The sequence below is a fragment of the Lepidothrix coronata genome, unplaced genomic scaffold, assembly GCF_001604755.1.
Source record: "Lepidothrix coronata isolate B3197 unplaced genomic scaffold, Lepidothrix_coronata-1.0 Scaffold19, whole genome shotgun sequence".
Classification (NCBI taxonomy): domain Eukaryota; kingdom Metazoa; phylum Chordata; class Aves; order Passeriformes; family Pipridae; genus Lepidothrix; species Lepidothrix coronata.
In genome coordinates this window covers 4,331,493-4,357,580 of record NW_016690199.1, presented here as the reverse complement: position 1 = coordinate 4,357,580, position 26,088 = coordinate 4,331,493, and the positions used below count along the sequence as shown (strand labels likewise).

General features: G+C 40.3%; 1 protein-coding gene across 1 annotated transcript in view; it reads left to right on the top strand.

Moving 5' to 3' along the window:
- KIF26A (kinesin family member 26A) overlaps positions 1–26,088 on the top strand; it is a 99,847-nt gene that overhangs the window by 45,262 nt on the left and 28,497 nt on the right. Inside the window, exons 3-4 of the mRNA XM_017807687.1 lie at positions 5,005–5,171; positions 24,256–24,439. Coding sequence (XP_017663176.1) covers positions 5,005–5,171; positions 24,256–24,439 — 351 coding nt within the window. The remainder of the gene's footprint in view (positions 1–5,004; positions 5,172–24,255; positions 24,440–26,088) is intronic.

Sequence of the window (26,088 nt, the reverse complement as noted above, 5' to 3'; positions counted from 1 at the left end):
GACGTGTGCAGGACTTATCCATGCTTACTTGAAAGAGGGGTTTATATTATGAGCATTATCCAGCTAGAGATTTACGTCACATTTGTTCCAGTTACTGGTCATGAGAGTCTTTGCATGAATCATTTAGGCAGAAAATTATTGTTTTATCATATACAAACAGTAGCTTTAAGATATTGCAAAATCATTAGATCGAGCAGTTTTTACAATTTAATTGACTGTGACATTCTACTCAGTAAGGAGAAAATGGTAAGTTAAAGCAAATACTCAGAATTCTGTATGTCTGACTGCTGGTCAGAAAGGGATAAAAACAAGAAGAAAAGGGGGAAAAATCACCAGTACAGACTCAGGCTGTACTAGAGCAGCTAGAGCTTTACCTGCAATACACTGTTGAAACCCTGTTGAGTGCTTTCATTATGGGACTAATTTTTTGAAACAAAGTAAGTTGTATTGAGTTCTGACTCTGATTACACAGATGTGTGTTAGACTTGTTGAGGCTCTTGTAATTTTCTCTGTTCTGTCTTCTGTGATTCTCTTCTTGATAGCCTTTTGCAGTTCTATCCAACCTTCTGGTTTTCTTTTGCCACAACAGTACTGTCCTGGGGCTAATCCTGGGATTAGTTTTTCTCTCTATTTTTATAGTCCCATGTTTTTCTTGCCTGTCACCAGGTATATGTTTTGCACGTGTTACAGAGATCAAGTGGCATGATTTAGCTTGGCTTTTTTGGATCCCTGGACAAAGGTCAATGTCCAGATAATGGAAGTATTCGGGAAACTGAAAACATTAATGGCTTAGTTTTTGGCTTTGCATTTCAAACTTGCAAAGAGCTTGTTAGGATTGTAATTGTCCTTTGGATGGTAATGGCTTGACAGAGTACTGCGTACCTGGATATTTCATTTATGGCCAACTTCTTTACAGTGTGATTTTGGACTAATCTGACTTGTTTAAACCCAGGCAGATGTTTCCTGCCATCTAGTCACGGCAGAGAACCTGTGTAATGTGAATGTCCCTGCTCTGCCCAGCACACCTCTGTAGCTCGAGGATGTCTGGTCACCTCCATCTCTTCCTGCTCTCTCCCCTAGCCTTTGAGGGGAGTGTCTTAAGCGGGAACAACTCATGCTGTAATTTCTTCTTGTGGTCGTGCCAACTTCAGCTGTGTGTGTGGACGCTGCCAGATGGGAACACAGCATGTCTAGCACTTTTCCCATGTCCTCAGAGTGGGCACTGGGACCTGGTACCAAAACCCTCCTGTCTGTGACATAGGAGAAAAGGGGTCCTATAGAGCAGTTTTGGAAATCCTTCCTTTGATGTTTAGCTTGTTTCCAGAGGGTTAATGGCTTTTGTCTAGCGAACCTTTTCTTAGAAAATTAAAACAAACATTACTTTCTGAATGTGGAGGCCTATGACACTTCAAATATTCAGTGCAGTCAGTAACACTTTATAGTGACAAGATTATGATTCAGCATTTGATCATGAGTGATTTATGAAAATTCAGTAAATTTTGAAGCACAGTGCCCTCTCAGCTGCAGTCTGGAGTCTTCTCTTTGTGCAGACTTGCATGCTTGAAAAAGTCATGCAAAGTTGCTTGCAGTCCTCTAGAGAATTATATTTTCCATACACACTTGTGAAAAAAGTATGTGTTGAGATGAGGAAGGAGCATGAAGTAATTCCTGGATTCTTTTTTTTGTGGTGTGACAAGCTGAAGTGCCCAGGTCCACTACCTGTCTTTAGTGTTCTTGCCTCAGGGCATATGACTTGAACCTGGCAAGTTTCCTCATACCTGAGTCCTCCTCTTCATCTCCTGAGAGATGTAGCTGTCTCAGGGAGACCTGAATATGGCTGTGCTGGAAAATCCTGTCACTTTGGATGGTACCAGCAGTCCTTGAAATGAGTCCTAAACTTGGAAGAAGTTTTGTGGTTTTTCAGCTTCTCACTATGCAGCAAAACTGATGATATCTCTGTGTTTAAGAATACTAATTGGGTAGTTGAAGACAAATGAAACTCTATGGGTTGTCTTCTGCAGTAGTTTTCTGATTATTTTTATTTTGCATGTCTTCACTTTTTCTCCCTTTACAAGAATCAGTGTCCTTGGCTTCTCTTCATCTTCCTTTCATGCACACACAGAACTGAGAAAAAAACTTCCAGATTTATCCAGAAATTACAGTTTTGAAAGTGTGTTTAATGTGGGAATGGCAATTTACAGACATCCAACTTAGATATGTTGTTCTGGAAAGTATATTAACCATTTGCTATCTGAAATATCAGATTTGATTTGGATATTTCAAGTTACATGCCTAATATGTCCAAAATCATTGGTCTCTTAGAAATACAGGCTTCTACGTTCTCATAGAAATAAAAAAGTGGTGTAAAAGGAATATGTGTTACACGTTGATCATATTTTTGTTAAGTGTGAATAGCTTTTACAGGAATTGATCTGTTAAGAGGTTCCAGTCAGTTCTTACAAGTCTCTTACACTTTACTGTAAAATTCAGTGACATTTCACACTAACTCTGCAGATTTCATATTTAGCTTTAGATCGTGCTATCATTGAGATTATACACTAGTTAAAGTGCAATTAGTTAGAAACATGTTGCTGCTTCTGCCTTTTTTATCCAAAATTTTGCTTAAACGTAATTTTCTTTGTTTCAAGGTCCATTGTGTTATACAGCCCCTGCTGAAATAGAGTGGAAAAATGTGTTGGGAATTAATCTTGAGCCTGCAATTTTTAATCCGAGACAACATCTTATGTGACAGAGGATTATGGTTGTCTTCCTGACAGAATGTGGGGGAATATTCAGACACTAATGTGACAGTGTCTGCCACTGTGGTTGCTGATTGGGTGTCATTCTCTTGCTGGCCATCAGGCCATAGCTGCTGAAAATGCAAGTCCCTGATGTGCCAGTTTTTAGGCTCCTCGTGATGGCTCCAAAGCTTCTGATGTAGATTTTTTTTTTTTTTAAGTCTGCAAATTGCTAAATCCATAGTAATCTCCACTTATTTGTCAGTGCTTTGTGTCAGTTCATGTAACTCTGAAGTTCAGATATCACAGTGGATTTCACCCATCTGTGTTTTTCTCCATGCCATGTACTTTCTGTGACTGGTATAGGTCAGGACCACACATCTGTTGCTTCAGTGCATTAATGATCAAATACCTGCTTTATCGACCCTCTCAAGGTTCATTACTCCATCACTTAGTTATAAGCAATTAACCACGTGAGTGGATCTGATCCTTTTCCAAGCATCTCTGTTCCTGGCTGTCATTGCCATGTGCTTTGTAAAGCACATTTTCTTGCCATACCATTTCTATGTGCCAGTCTCGGTCTTGAGCAGTACTTGGTCTGTCTTTCTGCCTGCAGCGCTAAGAAATCTGATCTCATGAGACTTCTGCATTATAAAGTGAAGGATTTTGTAGAAGGTTATTCAAAGTTTGCAGTTTGGCTTCTAGCGTGAGTAGCTTTGCTAGGATTAAGTTAATCTGCATGACTGTTCTTCTGTGTCTCAGCCTCAGATCTCTTAGGTGAGCTCTATAAAAGTACATTTTTGTGTAGCACTCTATGGTGAAGCTTTAGTCAGCCACTCCATAATACTGATAGTAGTACTAATCTTTAAAGAGCAGATGTTCAAAAGAGCTGCTTTTGGGTGTACTTTTTGCTTGTTGACTTCGCCGGGAACTGGGAATTCAGCATTCAGTCTATAGGAATGACTCCAGAGGAAACTCCAGACGTCTTTTCATGCACCTGTTGAACACTGCTTGGTTGACAGAGTTTTCTTTTACTTGGTACCTAATAACAGGGTATTGCCTCAATTAGGTACTGCCTCAATTCTCATGAGAAAATCTCTATTTGTGTTGTTGGTGTATGAGAAAATTGAGGGTGTGTATGTAACTGGGAAGGCCCTATTAGCATGTCTGCATATCTGTAGTTGTAAAACATGATCTATGGCAGCTCAAAATTTAAAATTTGGTGGCATCCCAGGAAATACCTAATTGCATTTGTGCTTCATTACAAGGCTGTCTGCTTTCCTGGAATTTATTTTAGCTAATTAGTTGGAAATGTCAAAATAGTATTTCAGATGACAGAAATATCATATATTATCATACATGAAGCAATTAACTCTTTTGACAGATATTTATTGTAGTGTCATCTTTAATTAAATCTTCAGCACTCCTAGACATAGAGCAGGTTTTTCCGAAAAGGAAGCACCCCAGCACTTTCAGTGAGCATTTGACTGATGGGGCTTAATTGAAGTCGGTATTTGAAAGAGTTGGTGGCCTAAACACGAAGATATAGACATGGCACAATTTCACAATACAGATGTCTGATATTTTGGCAAAAATTTCAAAATAATCATCACCTTCCAAACTTCTCAGACACTGCAGATACATTATGCTGGAGAAGATGCATCTCCAGTTGCTCCTGTTCTTCCGCTAGAGTAGTCTGCAGGAGAAAAAAGTGTCATACACTTGTGCTGCTAGGATAAATAATGCTGAAAAACAAGGCAGTATATATGTTTTTTTAAAAAAAAAAATCAATTTTTTATTTAGTTCTTGGAGTTATTCATGTGGAAACGTGTTACAAATGTGACTGTTTGGTTAGTTCCTCTTAAACAGATAGGTCCTGTAGGTGATGTGCCACTGAGAAATAATTCCTGACAGTTATAACTGAACCAGATAAACAGTTCTGCCAGCTCCCAAATAACACTGTAAAACAAAAGGGTTCTGCTTATCGTTTTCCATTTCTTCATGCCTGTCAAACTATTTAACTGTGCATTACCAATCACAAAGGTTCTCTGTGTTTTTCTGCTCCTCTGCTGTGGTCATGGTTTTTACATTCTCTGTTGCTGGACCTACTGTGCTACACTTGTCCAGCTGTATCACTCCTCAGCCGCTGCTGATCTTCGTCTTCAAAGACACTCACTGGAAGTGCTGCATGAGATTTTCCCTGCTGTGGCCATGTATTAACTAGTACTAACCTGTGCATATGGTTTTATTTATTTTTTTTTTTCAGGCAGAAACAGCACCAGAAAGTGGTCGAGATGTTCCCAGTGTTCAGATCAGCTCAGGGCAGCACAACTCCGACCCCTCGGGAGCCGGAGGCATGGCAGCCTCCCAGAGCATGGTCGCTCCGGCTGGAGTCTCGGCAGGTACTTCGGCTGCAGCTTCGTTCTTCATAAGGTAGTTTTTCACCTTTCTAGTTTCCCTAACTGCTCGTGGGTCTTCAAACAGTTGTGAAATGCTGTTGAATCTTTGCCATGGGTCGAAGGTGTACTGTGTGATGCTGGTTGCTGGGAAATGGGGTTGGTCACCTGGTCATGGCTTTGGCTTTCTGCTGCCACTGGGGTGCAGGGGTGTGATGGTGATGCCCTGTTTCTCTCTGGAGACCTCAGCAGGAACTTAACCAAAATCCTAGAAATTGTGTGTTGGGCATTTTCTAGTCCTTAATGGCCATTTCTACCATAAGCCTTTTATTCTGTAGGTTTCCTTGATGCTAAAACTGAAGTACCAAGTTTAAAAAAAAAAAAGTTAGATTTTTATTCAGTAGCATGACCTGTGTCCAAATGAAAGTTTTTACATGGTTGGTAGCAACAGTTAAAGCAGTTTAAGACATTCTTTTTTTTAACAGTAGCTCAGAACAATCTTTTGCTTTCATTCCTTGGTCTTATAACAAAAATGATATGTTAGTTTTGTTTGGATGTTTGTTGTAATTAGCAATGTTGATTAAATGCAATACGCTGTCAAGCAGATGGTATTTAAAACAACAAAATTCAGGGCTTTGTACTTGCATTCCAACTCTTTTTTAATTCAGAACTGAACATATTTTCAGACAATATTGAAAAACGTATGTCTGTGAATGGCAGTAAAGTTAGATTTATGCACAGAGTGAGAATACTTCTTATCATTTAATCACAATAGTAATTGTGTTGTTTCCTTTTCATTGGTCTTTAACATGTTTTGTACCATTAAATAAATCATGTTTACTATAAGTTGCAGCCTGACCTCAGAAGGAGCTCAACTTCCCAAGTTTTGTTTTTTTAGAAGAACATAGTACAATGAGACTTGAATGCCTACATATCACAGTCTGTCTGTACACAAGAGGTTTGGAAATGACTGCCCTAAGAGTGCTCTGTGTAAGTTAGTGGTTTGTCTCTGTGCTGTGGGTTTGTAGCCAACACAGAGAAATGGTTGCCTACAGAGGATGATTGGTTTAATTTAAAGATAGGTATCTGAAATGAGTGGGACTGGAGAGGAAGAATAAGGGGAAAAGCTCAGGCATCTCTCTTCTTGTTTAGTTACCTAAATAAGGACAGACGAATATTCTCCAAAGTATCTAGAATGGACAGCAGCACAGCTTTCATTACTGTGTTTCATATTATGGGTATAAACAGTGTGATTTTAGCTTAATCTACTTTGGATTTATTTCAGTGTTAATCTGTATGTCGCAAACAAATGTAAAGACTTGTCCCTTTCATAGGGTAAGCCAGAAAATAAAATACCTTCCTTGGAACTGAAAGAAATCGGTGCCTAGCAGTCTGAAATAAGACCCAAAATCTTTTCTCCCGTTGATGCTTTTGTCAATGGTCAGCAAAACTCAGTTCTGTTTTTATTGTGAAGTGATTGTCATTAGCTTGAATCAAAAATTCTTGAAGTCAGCAGCAAGACTGCAAATGACATCACTGTACTTTGGATCAGGCCCTAATTGCTTCTCATGAATCTGTCTTTGCCTCAAGTGAATCAGAGTTTTATAGCTTTAGCAGCTATGTGCTAGATAAAACATTTTAAAAACCCATTAGTACCTTGCTTATTCCCTATCCACGTTTCCTCTGTTCAAAATTGTTTCTCTTCAATTTTTTAACCAAAGAACAGGGCTGGTTGAAATTTTTGTGTGCAAAGCACTTCTGTTTGTTCTTTGTGTTGTTGTTGATACGCAAAAAATCTCGCAAGGGCTGGGGGAGAGAGGTCCTTCATTGATCCCTGGCAGTCATAAATATGTTGAGCAGGTCCTCAGATGGGAACCATTGCGTAGTCCTGGCTGGGCTGCTCCCCCAACGTTGGCACTAACCTCAGGAGAGGCTCCCTCTGCCACTGTTCCTGCTCTTCTGACTCCTCATGCCATAGGGACCTTTATGGATCCAAGTTTTCATGCTGAGTCTTCCTCCCACCCTCAAGGTGTGGAGTTCTCACCAGAAGGGGAGAGGAAGAGGAGATCATCTGCAAGGATGAGTGAGTTACCATAGATCCTGGGAGAAATGGCTCATCCAGGGACCACAGGTATTAGGATATCAGCAGTCTGGATTTTTTGTCCGGTACTGGTGGGCTATCAGGCTGCTTTGCTTCAGCCTTTCCAGTCCTGTCTGTTTCCCTTTGCACCATCCAGCTGTGAACTTGCTGAGGAAGAAGGTCAGCCCTGCCTCGAATCCTTTGCAGCAGCATCCACTTCTCTCTCCTTCATCTCTCTGTTCAGCTAATCCTCTCCCAGGAAGCACCTGGAGATAAAAGAGAAGTCATGGCAGTAGTGTTAGGCTGTAGTTCCTGTTCATTACATTTGCTGATTTTTTTTTTTTTTTCCTTGCTGCGTTTCACTCCTCAGCCACTTAAATTCTGAACTTTGTAGCAAACCCGGTGTGTTACTCATGTTATGCAGAGCCTGGCACACTTTGTTCTTGTGGAATAAATGCAGTTAATATATTGATAATCCCCCACCACCACCCACGCACACATACACACATATACTTTTTTTTTTTGCAAATCATTGGCCTCTCTTTGACCAAGTCTACTGATGACCTTCATCTTTTTACATGAGCCTTCTGTAAAAGGAGCTCTGGTTGGAACTTTGGCCTTAGAAATAGAGTAGCAAGGTAAAAATTTGCATGCATATTAATGTTCAGTATGTTCGGGTGTAGGGTTAGTTACTTTGGAAGACAAAGCCTTCATATGATGCTTGTGAAAACTGCATTTGTGATTTCTTGAGCTGCAGTGACACTAGATATAGACTTTTTCCACATGAATAAAGGATTTCAGTCTTATTCTTCATGAAACAGCATTAACTGTGCTTGTACAGCACAGTTAGCTTTTGGATTGTGACATGGTTTCCTGGCAACACATAAATGTCTTTTTCACATTAAAGCTAGAGTACCTATTTGGTGAAATAACAGCCTTACACTCTTGCTTGTGAACTGGGTTTTTTTTTGGTTGGTTGCTTAGTTTTGCTCCAGGTTGTTCCTTGAGAGTCAGAGTTTTGTGTTTCAAAGGTCACAAACTCAAAGAATGGTACAGAAAGTTCATTTCCTCACCTGGAAAATTAAAACTAAGAGCTGAAGTAAAACTTTTACCTGGTGATAAGAGGTACCCATGATTAAAATGAGTATGTTTAAGGTATTCTTTGCAGTGAATGCATTGATTTTGTTAAGCATATGTGCAGCCCAAATCTACATATTCATCCAAAACTCTTTCTCATTTGAATGTCATATTTAATTTCTTGAAGCTTAATTATCTTCTGCTTAAAAAAAAGTATTTTATTCATTACCAAGGAATGCAGAGAAGTGCTAAGTATTCAAAATCAAAGCCAAATATTAAAGACAGCAGACAGAAGCGTATTAAGAAATTAAATCAGTTTTAAGCTTTTTTCCTCACTGTGATCTGTCACAGAAGGAGGAAAGCTTTGATTAACATCTGACTGTGTCACGCAAGCAAATTGCCAGACATTACTCAGTGGTTGTGTTACCGAAGGACCAGAGGTTTTAGCAGAAAATGGAGCTTCTCAGTAGGTCACTGACAGAATAAGAAAGCTCGGGTAAAAAGCACAGCTCATGTTCATGGATGGCTGTGAAGAGACTCCCAGTTCACCCTCATGATTCAAGAGGAGAAGTTTATTCTTACATTCTTCAGATTTAAAAAGAATGCATCTGGCCTTTGTCCCTTGGTGTAATATGAACTGTGCCTTGCCTAGTGCTCCTTGCTTTATACCTCTTTTCAGGTGTCTTTTTTTTTTTTTTTTGTATAAGGAACCTGAACAAACTTTATATTATTAAGTGAAAATATGTGAGATAATTGTAGGACCCTTCTGTGGGTTATGCTTGTAACTAAGTAAATATTGGCATATTTTGTTATAAAACTGTAACAAGCTCTTGGGCTTTTTTGTCACCTGGACACCTGGGAAGGAGAGGAAATGGTGTTTCCAAGAACAGGCAGGAGAAGGGCAGTGATGAGGAGAAGAGGCATGCACTTGGGAAGAGGTTAATGGGCTATCTGACAAAAAAGAAAATACCACTCCCTTGGGAGGTGAATCAAGACCCCCAGTAAATCGAAGCTGTCACCATTAACATGCCATTTCTGCCTGTCAGTGGCTGGTGACAGTGGTGGCAGCAGTGCCTGTGCTGCTGTTGGGGTGAGACCATGGGGAGCTGCCCCCAGTGCACAAGCTGGAAGGAAGGTTTGAGCAGTGACAGGGCAGGTAGGATGAATCAAAGCTGTTTAGAAGAAAATGGATATCAAAGCAAGCAGTGTTGAGCAGAAGACAAACTGTATTAAGTCCGTCTTCTAAAATTGTCATCTTCTTTGATGTCGAGTTGTTGATCTTTTCAAACTGTCTTAGTTACAGGTTGCACTTGCTGCTGTGGCACTGCTGCCTTTGAAGCAGGGAAATGTTTCTGTAGTTGTAGCTTCTTTCCCTTGTATCTGCTTGCTTTTGTTTGACAAATTACTCTTCTAAACATATAACACTCACTATGCACTCACTGCTTTTCAGTTTTCTAAATTATTTCCAGTGTTGCTGGGCTTTGCTAGATTAAAAACATTTAAGTTAATAAATCTGGAGAATTATGGTGGTGAATCACACCCATTATCTTTCCACTCTCATCTTCCTGCATGTTTGGGAAAGCTGTGTCAATTTAGACATGATATAAAACATTGCACATGATATGCTTTTGCAAGCAGCTTTTCTTAACAGAATATACAATCTCCAAGTAGTGTAATTGAACATCTGAAGAGTTAAAATAAGCATAGTTGTCTTTTTCTAGAGTCAGGATATTCCATCATATTTTAATGCCTGTGAGTTTGGATTAAAGAATCTAATTATTCACTAATGAGCAGTAATGGTACATATAAACTAAGGGTCACTATCCTATTACAGGCACCTGATGGTTCACTGATAAGCATTTGGTCATTAGATTGACCATAAAATATAGTCAATAATTGAGGTTACTCATAGAGCAGACACCTTATCAGCTTCAGGCATGGTGGGACAGCTTGTCAGTACTCTGTGTCCTGATTGTGCTGTGACTGAGCATATGATTAGGGTATTGAAGCAGTCTGTATCTAATGAAACTGCAGGAAAGGCATAGCAATATTAGCACAACCACTAAATGACTAATGTGTTTTTGTTCCAAGCCTTAGACACTTCAATTAGTTCCAATAAACTCTGATCTAGTGTAGCGGTAGGCAGAGAATTCAGATATTTTGTGTACAAGCTTTCATTACACTAGTCAGAATTTGTAACATTTAGGGGACAGATGAAATCTGTGGGGCTTTGAATGAAAAATGGTGGAAGTAATAAAGGCTGCCATTACTGTTTTTACTTCCTTTTTTTTTCATTTTCTTTTTTGCATGTTTTAGATTTAGATTATTGAGACGATGCCTAATGCCTGATTTAAAAGATGAAGCTGATAGCAGCAAACTAGATGTCTACATTTTGCTTTAAGGTCCATTCATGCAGTTCATGTAGACTTGTGCATATAATCTAAACTTAGAATGTGTTCCTTAGCATTTTCTACCATACGGAACATTAATCAAATAGTCTTGTCTTGAAAGCTTTTGTAGAGATATTGATTTTGCTGTGCTTCAAACCGGTGCTGAGAAAATAACCTCAGAGCCCATTCTTTTATGATTTTTTTTTCCATGAGGATGCCTTAACTTTCATAAATTATTTAATATGGTGAAGGGTGCAAAATGCCTTTTGTCTTTCTGAACTACTGTTCAGGCTTCTGTAATGCGACCTTGGAAAGTAACCATAGAAACATGTTAAAAGCATCAACTGAAAATCGGTAGTTCAGTTTGACAGTGATGCAAATTCTGTGAAAGAAGATTATGATGTATTAGGAACACTTGAGGCATATATTACTGCTAACCTGTTAAACCTGATTATTCCATGACTACCAGTGCTTTCAGAATTTAACGCAGGGGGGAAAAAGAGAAGGAAAGAAAACCCATACTTTTTTTTAAGTTGCCGTGTTTAAGATGTTTCTAAGTAAATCACCTCAGCCTGTCGTTCTCTGTCCTGTTAAAAGCAAGAATTATATTTCTGCTAAGCTCATAATGTAGTTCCCTGTATTTAATAGCTGTAAACTTTTGCCCAGTACCCTGCTGGGATGCACTGGTATCCTGCCTTTGTGCAGAGCTGGCACAAATTAAGTCTCTTTGACAGATAAAGTGGATAACTGGGTTACGAATAAGCAGTAGTTCACCAAAAGGTGAGGAAAATGTGTAATTCATTGGATCCTGAGTTAGAGATTTTTGTGCTGACCTGTAGTAGTTAAGCTAGTCTGTGAGGCTGAAACAGAAGTGCTTACTATAGTAGCAGGTAACCATAGTAAATTCTTGATAAATCATGGGTCAAGAGAAGCAGTGCAGTCACTTGTTAAAGCTTCTTCAGTAAGCATAACCCATGCCTAAGGAATCCTGCGTTGAGGGGATGTGGGAAAATTTTCTTTGAACTGGTTACCTAGGAAAGGAGGGTACCAGCTCTTCCCAATTAAGGCTGCTTTGCTGGCAGATTTATCCCAAACCCATGCGTGGTTTGTCTCTAATTTACAGTGTCGTAGCAGTATCATGGGAGTTGCAGGGCTCCTCAGGGACATTGTGGCTTGCTGGCATTAATGCAGCCCAACAACCCCTCAGTGCACCATCCCTTCTTTGTTAAATGCCTGGAATGCCCCAATTTCTCTTGCGACCATTTGGTCGCTGGTCAGGAAGGGTGGCTGAGAAATTTGTGGCTTTGGGGAGAACTATGGATGTGGAGATGAAGTGGAGCATCCAGCTGTTTCAAGGGTCAGCCAGATACATAATTAGATACATAATTATTCTTTCCCCCTTAATGACCTCCCTACTCTGGACTTAGAAAGCTGGAGCAGCCCGATCCCTGCGGTGTCCTCCCCACTGCATGAGGCTGGAGAGAGGGATGCCCTCCTGTCCCCTTTCTGCTCTCTGCATGGAGCTGGGAAGAGCAAGAAAGCCGTCATGCAGATGTGTAAATGGAGAGGGAGCGGGTGTCACCAAAGGGCTTGCCTTGTCTTGCCGGTGCCATGCCGTGGCTGCTGGAATGTGGTTGCTAGAGAGCAAACATGACCCGCACGTAGCACAGCACTATGTGGGGACAGGGGACAGGGCAGGGTGTGAGGCATTGTGCGGTATCTTATATCATCTCAGGGCAGCTTAAGCCTTCCTAGTTGCTGTGGCAGCATAATACTGCCTGTAATTAAGGACAAACAACGAGTGCATGCTTTAGGTATATCCCGTTTCACTTTAGCCTGTAAGGAGGATAAATTAGGAGATAAGCCTGAATTTAGTAGTCTTTGTCCTTGGGAACACAAATGACTCTCAGGACAGCATGTTTAGCAGCAGAACATCGTTACTGCTAATACAGCATTGTACATTTACACAGTGTGTTATCAGCTTACGGTGAGCCAGGCCCCCCGCTATGGAGAGCTCATCGATGATGACTGAGAGATTGACTGGGCAAACAGACATGAGGCACAGAGCTGTAGTTCAGCCAAGGGAGGAGGTAAAGAAATTGGAGTAGCTGAGAGGAGAGGGAAGGTAGAATTTGGATGTCAGCACTGCTGAGTTAGAACACTACTGAAAGCATGAAAAATGTCCCAAAGTCTAACAGATTTGTGATCGGGATATGCCTATTGATTTCGAGGGGACAGACACTGAGTGATCAGCCAAGGTGGAGAGCACATGGTGACGATTTGAGAGAGCCTCAGAGGGAACTGGGTGGTGACCAGATGAACCAGCACTGGGCATCTGTGAGTCATTGCCTTGGAAGATGAATCTCCCCATATAGAGTATTAAGGATCATGGTGTATGAACCAAGGAGAGATGATGTAAGGCATCAATGTCAGGGACATGTTGGAAGGAGAAACCTCACTTGAATAGCATAGGCTGTAGGACTTGTGGCTGAACAGGTTGGGCAGGAGATGGCAGAGTGAAAAAAGGAGGGAACCTGCTGCCAAACAGATTGGCAGGAAATATGAAAAGGAGGAAACAGTGAAAGATGGGAAAAATGGATCTAATAACGTGGGAACCTCATGATTAGGTCAGGATTTTGGAGAGGATGTTCTAGGTCTTTATTCCAAGTTCATAGCAAAAGCAGATTTGGGCACAACAAAGCACTTGCAGTGTTTCCTGCTGACTGAATACCTTAAAGATCTTTAGCATGCGAAGCTACCCCTAAGGAGGACTGATTTTGGTCAGCTCTGAGTGCCTTGATGGATGATAATACAAGAGATTCTGGAGTACCAGAGGCAGCCCCTTCAGGAGATGTGTTGACTTTTTGAGCTACTGTAGGTGGTTCAGTACAGATGGCAGTTGCAGTGGTTGGGTCTTGGATTAGGTCTATATTCTGACATGTCCCTGATGCCCATGAGGAAGAGCAAAGAATAATTTAAAACAGATGTGTCCACAAGTATGCCAGAGGGGAGACTTCAGAGCTACCCAAGTTTGAATTTATTTGTGTGAGTAAATGGTGGTCAGTGGATTTTAAACTAGGGAAAAGTCTGAAGTATTTGACTGGAGTCATGCAGATATTTCTTCTTACTTTGTCCTCTCTTGGATCTTCTGCTTGCCTGGACTTAATATTTTCTCCCTTAATTTTAGGATTTTTTTATATGATCCTTTCTATATTTTCTCCTTCCTCCCTAGCTGAACACACTCGATCATTCTGTTTTCCTGACTGTATGGAATCTCGCTGTTGTCTGGCTACCAGAGTCTCTCTTTCCGTTTGGCTTTTTCCCTTCTTTCTGCCCTTCCTAGCTTGTCAAGAGGAGTACTTCTCCTGCCTCCTCCTCACCCCAGCCTTCCCAGTCTGCCTGCTTTTTTGGTTCCTGGACTCCTGAACACCAGCGCTTGCTCTGACTCCGTTATTTGGGGCTCCTCAGCTTGGCAGCAGTGGCAGCTGCACTGGTGGTTTTGCTGCAGTGGGAATGGAGCATTCCATAGGTAAAATGATAATGGTTACTTTCCTGTGGGGATGTACTTTGACAGTTTGCACCTGTTTTATAACTTTGTTAGTGACTTTCAGACTCTTCCAGTAACATATTTAACTATTTTAGTATGTTGTTAAGACAGACAGATTTAGCAGGTGAAATAGTTAAACCAGACTAATAGTTAATTGAGTATTTAGTTCTCATGGCTAACTTGCAGTCAATCTAACACTAAGTTTATGATGTGCACGATGTGGTTTGCAGGGCAGATGGACTTTGAAGTGACACTTTCTCTATTCTGAGCAACATTGCTTTGCTTTCTTGTGCTTGTGGCAAAATAAGACATCCCACATTATCATTTATAACAAAAATGAAATGTCAAGCCAAAATAATGCACTAGCACTATAGCTGCAGTGCTTGATCAACTGCAGGATTACTCTGAAGATACTTTTAAATTCTCTATGAAATATCATTGTATTTTGGCTTTCTAAAATTTCCTTCATCTTTCCTGCTGGAGGATGGAAGATGTTTCTTTTGGCAGGACATTTCAAACAGCTTAGCCAGTACCTCGCTTAACATCAGTATAGTGCTGCTCTTGGGGTTGCTTTCTGCTTTGCTGGGCTTTTTGTGTCCACAGTGGTGGAGCTCACTTACTAAGAAGTACTGCCCTATAGAGTTCTTACTGGGAGGAAATGACTCAGTGGAAGTTAATCAGCATAAAATGAATCTAATCTAAATGTTATTACTGAAGCTTGTTGGAGTTCAGGGCAAGCTTCAGAATATCTTTTGATACGGTGTCTCAGCAGGTCTTCAGGAGTCGCTAATTTCTACTGAAATTTGAAGTTATCATCTTTGAGTCAGAAATAGTCAAATCTCTCCATCCTCAGTGAAGGAAGAACATGCATCTCAAATTTTCCTGTTAAGTGCTATTTTAAATGGTGCTGTAATTTCAGCCCATTATACCTCTGAGAAATATCGCTTCAGAACTGATGTCAGTTAAATAAATCATAGAAACCCTGGGTTTAGAAGCCCATGTGCCCCTCTTCTGTTTAAAAATAGTCATTGTGTGGGCACGTGACTCCTGTACTTGGGTGATTTCCCCTGCATCATTTAGTGCTGTCGGTGACCATTTAACTCACTAACAGTACGAATAAGTAAATGCCCCCCTGGGAAGTTATTTGCTTGGCAGTATAGGTGTCAAGACTTTGACTAAGCATCAGAAATAAAACCCAGCTGAAGTGGGAATGGATCCTCTGTGGATTTTTCTAGATGTGCAATAAAATATGGAACTGAGGGAGCTGAAATTGATGAGAAAGGTTTGCCTGTGGGCATGGCGTGTTGGGGCAAAGGAAGGTAACCTGAAAATGTAACTCACCCCACAGCTTTTAAGGTAAAGGAGACATTACAATCACATATGCTCACTTGTATTCAGACTGGTATATGCAATCAGGAATGTGAAAATAGTGAATTTCCCCCCTTTTAGTCCTCCTCTTTCCTGTCAGATACTTGTCTGAATATAGTGCTTCAGATGAACCCTTGTTAGTGATGTCATGTATTTTCTCTCTCATCTTTTCCACTTACAAGTGCATCTATGTCTTTCCTGGAGCAGCCTGAATGAGTAGAATGCTTTTGCTTTTCATAGCAGATTGTTTTTGATGAATAGCATGGAGTGTAATATCTTTTGTAACAAAAAAAAAATATTGTCTTCTTTCTGTGCACCGGGAGCTGATACTACAGAGCAAAATTTTAAGTGATCTATTTAAGTGATTACTTTAATAATGAAAGGCTAGTTAACACCATTGCTTAAATTTCATTACTTTGTAGCTTTAAAAATGTCTTTATTACTTTTTCTTGACAGAATACAAATGAGGCTAGAATTCTGTTTTGCTCAACCTGACTGTTTCATGAGTCTGCGTCTTGCTGGCAAATAAGTCCAATGTTTTTTGCCTAAGGAGTGAGCTTAGATTGATGTGATTCCGCCTGCTTTAGCTCAGTTAGGTCATGAAACAGAGCTGGGAAATACTGCTGGTGTTCAGGTAGCTGTATTTTCACTACATAGCTATGCAGTGTGTAGCCTGGGAACTGACATATTTCTATATTAGGTGTTGACAGTCTTGCTTACTTAAAGATTAACCTACACAGGTTTTCAGCAGTTTGTCATATGGTACAATTGTAAACAGTGAGTGTGGAAGTGCAGCAATATGTTCGTCTGCTCTTGCTTTGTTTAACATCATTAGTGAACAGAGCTGGAAATGGTATGTGGCAGGCTGCGGTGACTAGCTGTTATTCTGGTGAGTGTATGTGTATATATATAAAAGTCAATTCCTGAATGCTGGTCCTGGCTGCTGAAGCAATGTTCTTTGGCCAGAAAAGCATCTTAAATCTTCAATCTGAAGAGAATACGGAGCTGATGTCACCCATGACAATTTTGTAGCAGCAACCTCGGAAGCTGCTGCTTTGGGAGAGCAGAAAAAGTGGCTGGAGTGTGTAACTATCAGTGCTTGTGAGGATCTGCCCTTTGGTGTTTCTCAAACCTGGGGAAAAATTACAGAGAACCATAGTGAAAACACCTTCTTGAATTCCTCTAAGAATATTACTTGAATGCTTGAAGATGGGCTTGATTGGTTGCTTCTGCTAAATTAATAATGTGTAGCTGAGAGGAGGGATCACTCTTGGTTCTGTATGGCATGAAGAAGCTCTTCTGATTTCAGGGTACCCAGCTGGTTTGTTTTAACTTGTCATCTTCTAGAGGTCTCTTTGAGATTATCCCAAAGTGGCTTTGCCTGGCTTTTCTCTACGGTGCCTACATTTAGGTGACGCTTGATTATTTCTCACTGATGTAAGAAGCCCTGATTCCATACTTTATGAAGCTATGAATACAGTAGGGGGAGAACAACAAGGATAGTCAGAAATCAAGGAAACCTGACCTGTGAGGACAGGTTGGAAGGGTCAGAACTTTTCAATTTGTAAAAAAAAAAAGGACTGGGGTATGGTAGTGGCTTTCATACAGGTAACAGCTTCTGCAGGAGAAGGAAATAAGCTTCTCTGCATGTCTGGTGGTGAGGTGGGGGGAAGATAAAGAATGAGAGACATGAGATGTGCATTTTCTAAGACTAGTTAAAAACTGGAATTGATTGCCTTGGGAGGCTGTGGACTTGCTTTCACTGGAGATTTCCAAGAATAAGTTGGAGAAATATATATTGGATTGTATTAGGTAAAGTTCATCCTACCCTTTAGCATTGGGAAAGTGTAGATAACCTCTTAAAATCTCTTCTGGACTCATCTTCTTCCAGCTGCGAGAAGATGCTTTTCCTAATAAATAGCTGATTTTTATTTCTGCCTCGCGGATTTTAATAAGAGATAGTAAGAGAAAAGTAAGAGGTCAAAGTGAAATCCAAGCCCAGATTGCAAGCTTATGCTATGTGCAAGAGGCAAAGCATGAACCTAGTCTCGTATTGGGGATACTTTCTTTTATAATGCTGGCGTGGTAACATCCCCACAGTATTAAATGTGGTTTGACATTTTGGAATGTTTCAGAATAATGGGTTTCTATTGAAACTTTATTACCATCACCCATTATAAAAGTGCCATTGTTTGAGGCTGTGCATTGTGATCCAGATGAAATGATTATTTATTGAGGAAGTTGAACCACGGAAATAAGGAACATTAATTGTTTGTTCTTCCTGGCAGTGCTTCTCAGCAACATTGCTGGGACAGCTAAGCAAACAAAGGTTTGGTGCTGTACTTGTGTAGTGGTACTAAGTGGGGAAAAAAGCCTTTATATCCTCCTGGAGCTATATATGCATCCCAGGAAACTCTAAGCTTGTTCTAGGGGGAAGAAGAGACCACAACCTCAAAGTTTTATGTGTATTTTAGAAATGGTTTCTTGAGCAAAATTTACTGTAGAAATACAGATGATGCCTATCCTTTCCAAACTTTCACGACAGATTTAGACATTCCCAGTTTTCTCTTTAAAAATGTCTTTTTCTAAATCATATTTTATTTTCCACGTTGCATGCTGTTAGTGGAAACTAATTTTTAATTTTCCTTGGGGTTTTGGGTAGCAACTGCACTTTTTCATTGTGCTACCTTTTTTAGTTTTAGAACCACAAATCAAACAGTAATAGGGATAAGAAAAATAATAATGCCTACCAAGTGTATTCTGTGAGTTGTGGAAGGCTTGGGACAGAGTGCTGGAGGGTGTATTGTAGGACATCCGTCTATTTATTATCTGTATTGATGAGTAATTAAGGAAACAATAACTGAAACTGCAGATATGATGATAGGCTGTGACTTTCCCACTGCTTCCTTTAGGGCTGGTTTGCAGTGGGAAAAGCTTGGGATATTGGTTATGGGAGGTGATTGATGCCTTGTTGGAGCTGGGAAAGTTCAGGAAAGCTTTGCTTTAGAGTAGACTGATTCTCAGTGTAAACCTGCAACTACAATCTTGAAAACTTTGCAGAGGGTTCAGAATCAGGATAAAAGTCACTTCCATGATGTCTGTCAAGGTCAAACCAAAAGTCTTGAGTAAGCATTCTCTTGAGTAAACTCTGAATGTCAGGCTATTTAAGGCTTGGACTGTACACTTTGGCCTTGACTTTTTCAGTGAAGCCCTTAAGCATTCTCACAATATGAATAATGATTGTGATCTCTGAAAGATAAGGCTGGCTAATAACACTAAAACTGTTAATATGTAATGAGTCATGCTGAAATGAACGTACAGAAGTTTTCTTTTATTTTTCTTGTCTGTGGATGTTAGTAATGGGAAGCAGGACTCCCAGTTCTCTTTCTGACTTGCGGCAGTTTGTCCATAAACCCACGGTGTCAATTAAGTCCTCTACGTTTATCTCAGTTGACCCATTTCTAGTATGCATCCCAGAACATATTTCACATCCCTCTTCCTTGTGAAGCTTAATAAATTCCACAAAGTGTTAAGCAAAAATTTTGTAATTTTGCATAGTTATAAAAGTTTCAAATCTAGTTTTCTTTTTTTTTTTCTTTTTGTGAAGAAATTATGCCCAGAAGGAATGCTTAAGGGATTTAAACTGTGCTGTTTACTTTCACAGCTATAATGTGCAGAACGTGTGCAGTGAGTGTAAGCTAGAAGCAGCTTGCTGTACATCAGACTATCTGAAATGTCATGCTAACTACATAGGCAGAATTTAAAGTAAAAAATAGTATGGTTCTTTCAATGAGCAGGCTTTGTAGAGGCTGTTGTTGCACAGTCTTGTTCCCTAGATGCTAAGCATTATGTAATTGATCTGGCCATAGTTTTCCTCACTGGTCTCATCCATGCATGGCAGAAAACCTAGTAATCTGTAAATTGTGTGGGGTAAGGAGACTGTCCCTTGTCATTTGATATTTGAGTGCCCCTGCGTGGGCCATATATTAGTTTTATTTTCTACTGTGACACGTAACTATGAGGAAAGAACTCTCCAGAGCATCTTAAAAGACATCTTCTATTAAAGAGGGAAAGAGTTAAGCAAAATGCAGACAGTAGATCTCACAGCTGGAGGTAAAAGTAATATACATGGATGTCTCTCATGCTTTAATTGGAAGAGAAGCTTAGGAGTATGGAGCTTAGTTTCCATTGCGAGAATGTTTTGTAGAAGAGTGCTTGTGAAGGCTGAATGGGGAAAGCAAAGCTGGGTGGGAAGTGTATAACTGTGACAAAATGCTTGGCAAATGCCTGGAGAAACAAATGACTGTAATGCTTAAGTTTTGCACAGTATTCCCTACAGGTCATAATTTTTCCTGTGAGGAAACAGAAGTTGATGTTGAAGAAGGTCAGACAGCCCACCGTAGTGCTGAAGACGTATGTGAGGGCTTCCTGCGCAAGATTAAATTTGAGAGAAAGAAGCAAATCAGGCATGGCACCCAATTAGGCTCCTACAGAAAGTGATCTGGTACGAGCCCGAATTCTGTCTTTCTGGTGCTAGGCAAAAAGGGCCCAGTTTAGGAGAGCCTCGCCTGCCCTGTCTCCATGGAACAAATTCCTCCTGAGAAAAGGAATGCTGGAGAAAAGACACAACTGGAAACTTAGGTATAGATTCAGTAATGGGTTGTTGGATAAGGACTGCAGAAAATCCAGCACTCTGGAGTGTTTCAGCATTGGTTTCATGTAAATACATCCTCTCATGAATTTTTCTGAAGGAAGGAGGTTTGTGAAGTTGGATTTTATTTTAATTTATTTGGGCCCCTGTCCAGACCAGCTTGGCCTATTTTTTGGCCTAATGAGTACTTGACTGGGATGCCACCAAGTATATTGTTGGTTCTGCAAGAAGTTCATAAAGATTGATGAGTCCTTATGCTGTGCTCTTTGCCTGGGCAAGTCCAGGAGCCCAAGCAAAGCATATGAGGGCTGCTGCCCAATTGGCTTTTTGTTAAAGAACTGACTGTGCTTTTTATGGGGGCTGAGGATGACAATTACTTGAATTCATATTCAGAGTGCATGGCTTGATAGTGATGTTTTATCTAAATCAACCTATTCTTTCCATTAGATCCTTAACCTTTTCCAAAACAACAAAACCAAACCCCACAAGCTGTTTGATGCTGCTGGTACAAGATATCTGTGATGTTCCAGCTCCAGAAACAACCTTGTTTTAATATCAGGCAAAGTCATTCTTGCATTCAGACACAAAGAGGTCGTGATTAAGCTTTGTGCTCTGTTACCTGACAAGAGATGATTTTTAAGTGTGAACCACATACATCATTATTAGAGCTATTGGCCTGTTGCCCATCAAAGCACCGATTATTTTCTACAACAGCTACTCCAGTTCCTCTCCTTTTAGTTTCCTGTTATCTCACATGGACATCAGCAGTCCCTTTGCCAAATTTCTTCGTAAAACTGTAGCACTCCAGACTCATAGGAAGAGGATTTATCAGCACTACAGCAGTTAATTGCTTTAGCTAGCAAATGGCATTGTCCTTTGAACAGTGGAGATGCAGAAAGGTGGCGCGTATTGTCAAAAGCAAACCACTTTGAAAGTTGTTCTATCTTGGTGTGGAAGTTAAGAGAACTAGCAGTGGATTCAGTATCTTAGATCTGCTTATCAAAATGTCCCAGAAATGTGCTACTGAGTTATTTTGAGAGATTCTGTACTTCTAAAAAGTGGAATTTCTCTTGATTTATTAGTATGCTTTGCTTAGCTAGGCCTGTTTGGGTGCAGTTACTCCTTGAATGTTAGTGCTTAGTTGGCTGCTTGAATACACAATTCCTGAGTAAATTTGTCCTTTGTATCTCATTCTCTTTCATGTATGTTTCCCAGAGGAGCTCCTTTAGCCAGATCTGTTGCAGGAGTAATTATTTCATCAGGATTTAATGTATAGCTTGATTGAGCTTTGAAGACATTCTCTTGAGGAGTTTTTATAATTTCAACAAGGGATCATAGCATGTAAACAAGAAAATAAACATTATCTTTCATATTAATCAACAAGATGATTAAATAATAACCACAATTGTTAATTGGTACTTGGAGATAGAGGCTAATGACTGTCTTGAGTTCCACAATGGCAGTACCAACAGGTAGAGACTCTTTCCTGCACAGTAAAGCTGTATATAATTTAGGAGGCATTACAGTTTTAATGTGCAGCTGCAACCACTGGGAAGTTGTGCAACTGTGTGCCTGGTGTCCTATGTCAGGCATATGTTTTCATACTGAATGAAGTATTAGCAAGGGGATTTGAGATTTAGGCAGTTAAATCAGTTCTCATTGCCACCAACCCGCCGAGGTTCTGTATAAACCCATGCTTGTGGTATTTTGCTTCGCTGTGGGATCCAGTTCCTGCTGGTTTCAGGATGCAGTTGAAGTCAAAAGCTGCTTCTTTCCTCAGAGGCAAAAGTCCAGCTTGCTCCTCAATAGACAGTGGCTTCAGGCTCCCTCTGAGTTTGGAACTAGAGCCTCATTTTTCATCATATGAATCTTTGTCTTTTTCTAAATGCTGCAGTGTTTATAGAGGGAAAAGGGAGCACTTAGGGGGTCCTCAACTCTGGAAGTTGAAGTAAAAAGGTTCATAACACACAAGTTTGGGAATATAGAACATAGGACTGGGAATTTTGGAGATCTGTATTGAAAGTCCTGCCCTTAATGCTGACTAGCTGTCTAATGTTGACTCAAATGTGGCATTTTGCTCCTCAGATACCACCAGTTCTTTGTATTGTTACTCATTTGAAGCCAGTAACGCTGCTAGAAGAAACTGTGCGGCCCTTCTGCTCTTAGTGTTTGGTTTTGCTTCTAACCTACCATAAATATAGGGGCCCCTGGTGGTCTAGTGGTTAGGGTGCAGGACTCTCACCGCTGCGACCGGGGTTCGATTCCCAGCCCCCCGGGCAGATGGAGCTCGTCAGCCCTGTAAGGCAATCCATCTAAGAGAAGGTCACTCTAAACAAACCTACGTCCTGAGTCCCTCACTGCCACTGTCCAAGCTTGCTCGGCCCCGGCAGATGAACCTCAGGATTAAAGGGTGGGCTCAGTTCAGCGCACGCTGGGTCTCACCTAAAAAATCCACTGCGCAGGCTCGAAGGGTTAATGACCTTTCCCAAATCTTCGCTCGCAAAGACTGGCCATTATTTATTATTACCATAAATATAAGAAAAGGAAGAGTTTCTATCTCTGATCAGCTTACTAAACTGACAGCCTGAGACTGACTGACAACAAGATTCAGGGCAAGGTTAGAGTTCTAGATTTACCCTTAATTTGTTATGACAGCAAAGCATTGACTTAGTTTCTCCATGTCTGTTGCTTATAATACTTCACAGATGCTAGTGCCAGTTTGATCTCACTGAAAAGTACTTGGAGATCTTGGGCTGAAAGACATGATGAAAATATAAAGTAGTCATTGTATAAAGATACTTTTGGTCATCACATATTTATAAACTAATATGTTCAAAGTGACAAGCTGTTTTGTTGCAAGCATGGACCAGAATAGGGATTTGTCCCCAGAAGACCTATTGGCATCAGTAGCATGGCCTCGAGTTGTCCACAGGTGCTGGCAGTGGAACACTTTGCAGTTTTGCAAATTTTGAACATTTTGCAATTGTTCAAAGTAATGTTAAAAAATAACATGTTGGATTATGATAGTTATTTGTGAGTGGACTACTATCTACTGACAGCCTCAGGGTCAGATCACAGATGTGTTATTTGGGTAGTAAAGCTCTCCTTGACTTCGAGAGAGCTGAGGTTTCACCCCCACTGCCACCCCCAGATACCCAGCATGTGCTTGCTAACACATATTTTTATTCTACTTAAATCTGCAGGGTGATTTTTTTTTTTTTCCATGTGGGTTTTGATGTAGACTCGAGTTTCTGTTGTTGTTTCTTGCTGTATTGTTCAGTGTTGCTGATGGCAAATAACAGAAAAGAACTGATTATATTCCTATTTTTATTCACAGGGAAAAATGTTACAATTTTAATTGTATGTTCTAATTTTTCCTCCTTCATCTTTTATGTTTTGAATTTCTACATTTCAAAAGCAGCATCATTATCATTCAGCACATTAAAGCATGTCTTTTTAATAGCTTTCCATTTTAATGTGAAAGAATGGAATTGGGGAGGAAAAACCAATCTGTCTTGAAGGAAATTTTCTGTTATCTAAGGATTTTCTGTGCAGCCAACAGGAGAGGATCTTGAGCTTGGCTGACTTCGAGTGTTATTCTCTACCTTGAGTAACTTGTAGAGTACAAAGAACTACTTTCATAATGTTATCACCAACAAAGTCCATCTGGTTCTGCCAGTGACAAGGGGATTATTTCAGCTTTTTATTATGTCAGTGAGATGTTAGCTTTTTAGGATTCAGATGTTAGCTGTTGGGGGAAAGAAGGGAAAGTTAGATAATAATTGAAACTCTGTTGGTGGAGAAGTTAACTAAATATTTTGCCAGTAATTTTCCTACCCATATTTCCTTCTATTGGCATCCTGATGGTTTATCCTTATGAAATCAGATTAGAATGCAATGACTTGATTTGTTAAGCAGGCAGTGATGACAATGAGCATCTGTTTGTCTGGTCCAGATTCCCATTAACATCTAGTAACATTGTCCTTTCTTGCTATTACTTTTATACAGAGCAGCACAGAAGCTTAACCTGTCTTCGAAGAGAAAGAAATACCATCCACCCCTGCCACACACACACGACTTCTCTATTTATGCTACTAACTTTAGTGGCATCCTGCAGCTCTGTCCTCCCCCAGCACCACCATGCCTTCTGAGAGCTGTGTCCAAAATCAAGGACAACCCTGGCATTGGAAAGGTAACTTTGGATTTCAATTTTTTAAAACAGCTTTCTAGACAAATATTAATGGGGCTGGAAGCTTTCAGCCTAGAACAGAGCTGGGTAGGCTCAAGGAAAGGGTCTTGGGATAGAGAGATATAGCCACATCCTTTTGAATGTTCCTGTTATCTCCTGTTGACTTTGTGAAGAGTTGGCAGGCTCAGGGCAGATTCAGTGCTGGAGTGCAGGCTTCCTTGAAGCCAGTTAACATCACTGACAACAGTATTGGCAAAGGTTGTTTTGCCCTCCCTTCTGTTAAAGTAAGAGACAAAATTTCCTTTGATGTCATTGGTCCTAAACCAATGCACATACAGGCTTTGCCTGTGGAAGAAATAGTCTCTGCATTGCCTGCAAGGTTCAGCCACTGGTGCTGGTGCTGTCTGTCAGCTGAGACGAAGGAGATACATTGAGGGGGCTTTGTTTCCCTCTGCTTTGCATGTCGTTGTAAAGCAAGAATAGGAAAATGGAGTAGCAGGAGAGAAATATACGTTTCACCAGCTTAGGAAATGCGGCACCTTTTGAAATGGAAAAATTCGTGCTAATTTTATCTAAAATTAATTAAAATAGAAGCCAATTACTTAAAGCTTTATTCATATTTATAACTGTTTAATCACCCACACAGCAGAGTCTGAACACTTATTTACATAGGCTACAAGAGACTAGTGTTTGAAGATAGAATTGAAGTATGTAATGTGCACAGGAGAACTAAAATATGCACCTAGACTAACTATACAGATCAACATTAACAGAAAGAGATTGTCAGCCTAAATACCTACAGCTGACACTTGCTCACAGTGAATATTCTGTATTTCCTAACTCAGTGAATTTGTGCTAAATGGAAAACAAAGCAATAGTTTTGGCTGTTTTAAGCAGGTGGAAACTCACAGATGAAAATGTGGTTTCTTCTGTTTTCCCAATGTCTTAGAAAAGAAGAGGAAGTATTAAATGGTGAAATACAGAAAACCTGACACAGTAATTTAGAGGTTCCCAGGTGGATGAGGTTTTGCTAAGGAATACCCTTTCTATGTGTGTGTTTTTAACAGAGCCCATTTGTTGTGCCTGCCTTTTTTCTGTGAGACTTAGTACTTGTCCATGGCACAATAACAGGGAGCATGGCATTTCTGAGGCACGTTCCCTTAGGAAGACCTTTAAGTGTGATTGTATATCCTTGTGCCTACGGCTCAATAAAACTGTCTTTGCACCTCACTGCACTTGTGTGCCTCCAGCTATGTCTAGCCAAGAAACTTCAGCCTTTGTACTATGCTTTGAGGGTGGCTGGTGGAGCTTCTCAGCAAGACCTGTACTTTATGGAAAGCTCTGGTTTATCTGGTGTCTTAAACAAGATTGAAAAGTCTAATATAGATCAAATGCATTATCCCAGATAGCAGGAGATTATATGCCTTGAGTCATGTGCTCTACCTACTTTCTTCATTAGCGAGTAGAGCAGAGAGCTTTCCAAGGGAAGAGCTCTACCAAAATGCTAAGGAATACGGTAGGACCTTGAGCAAATCAACTGTGGAAGCTTGTCTTTCAGCACAGGATATATATCTGTAGTGTGCTGGAAATATGGGTGACATTCCTCCCCTGCCCAGCATGTTACAACAAGAATTTCCAGAGTTTATGGGTCA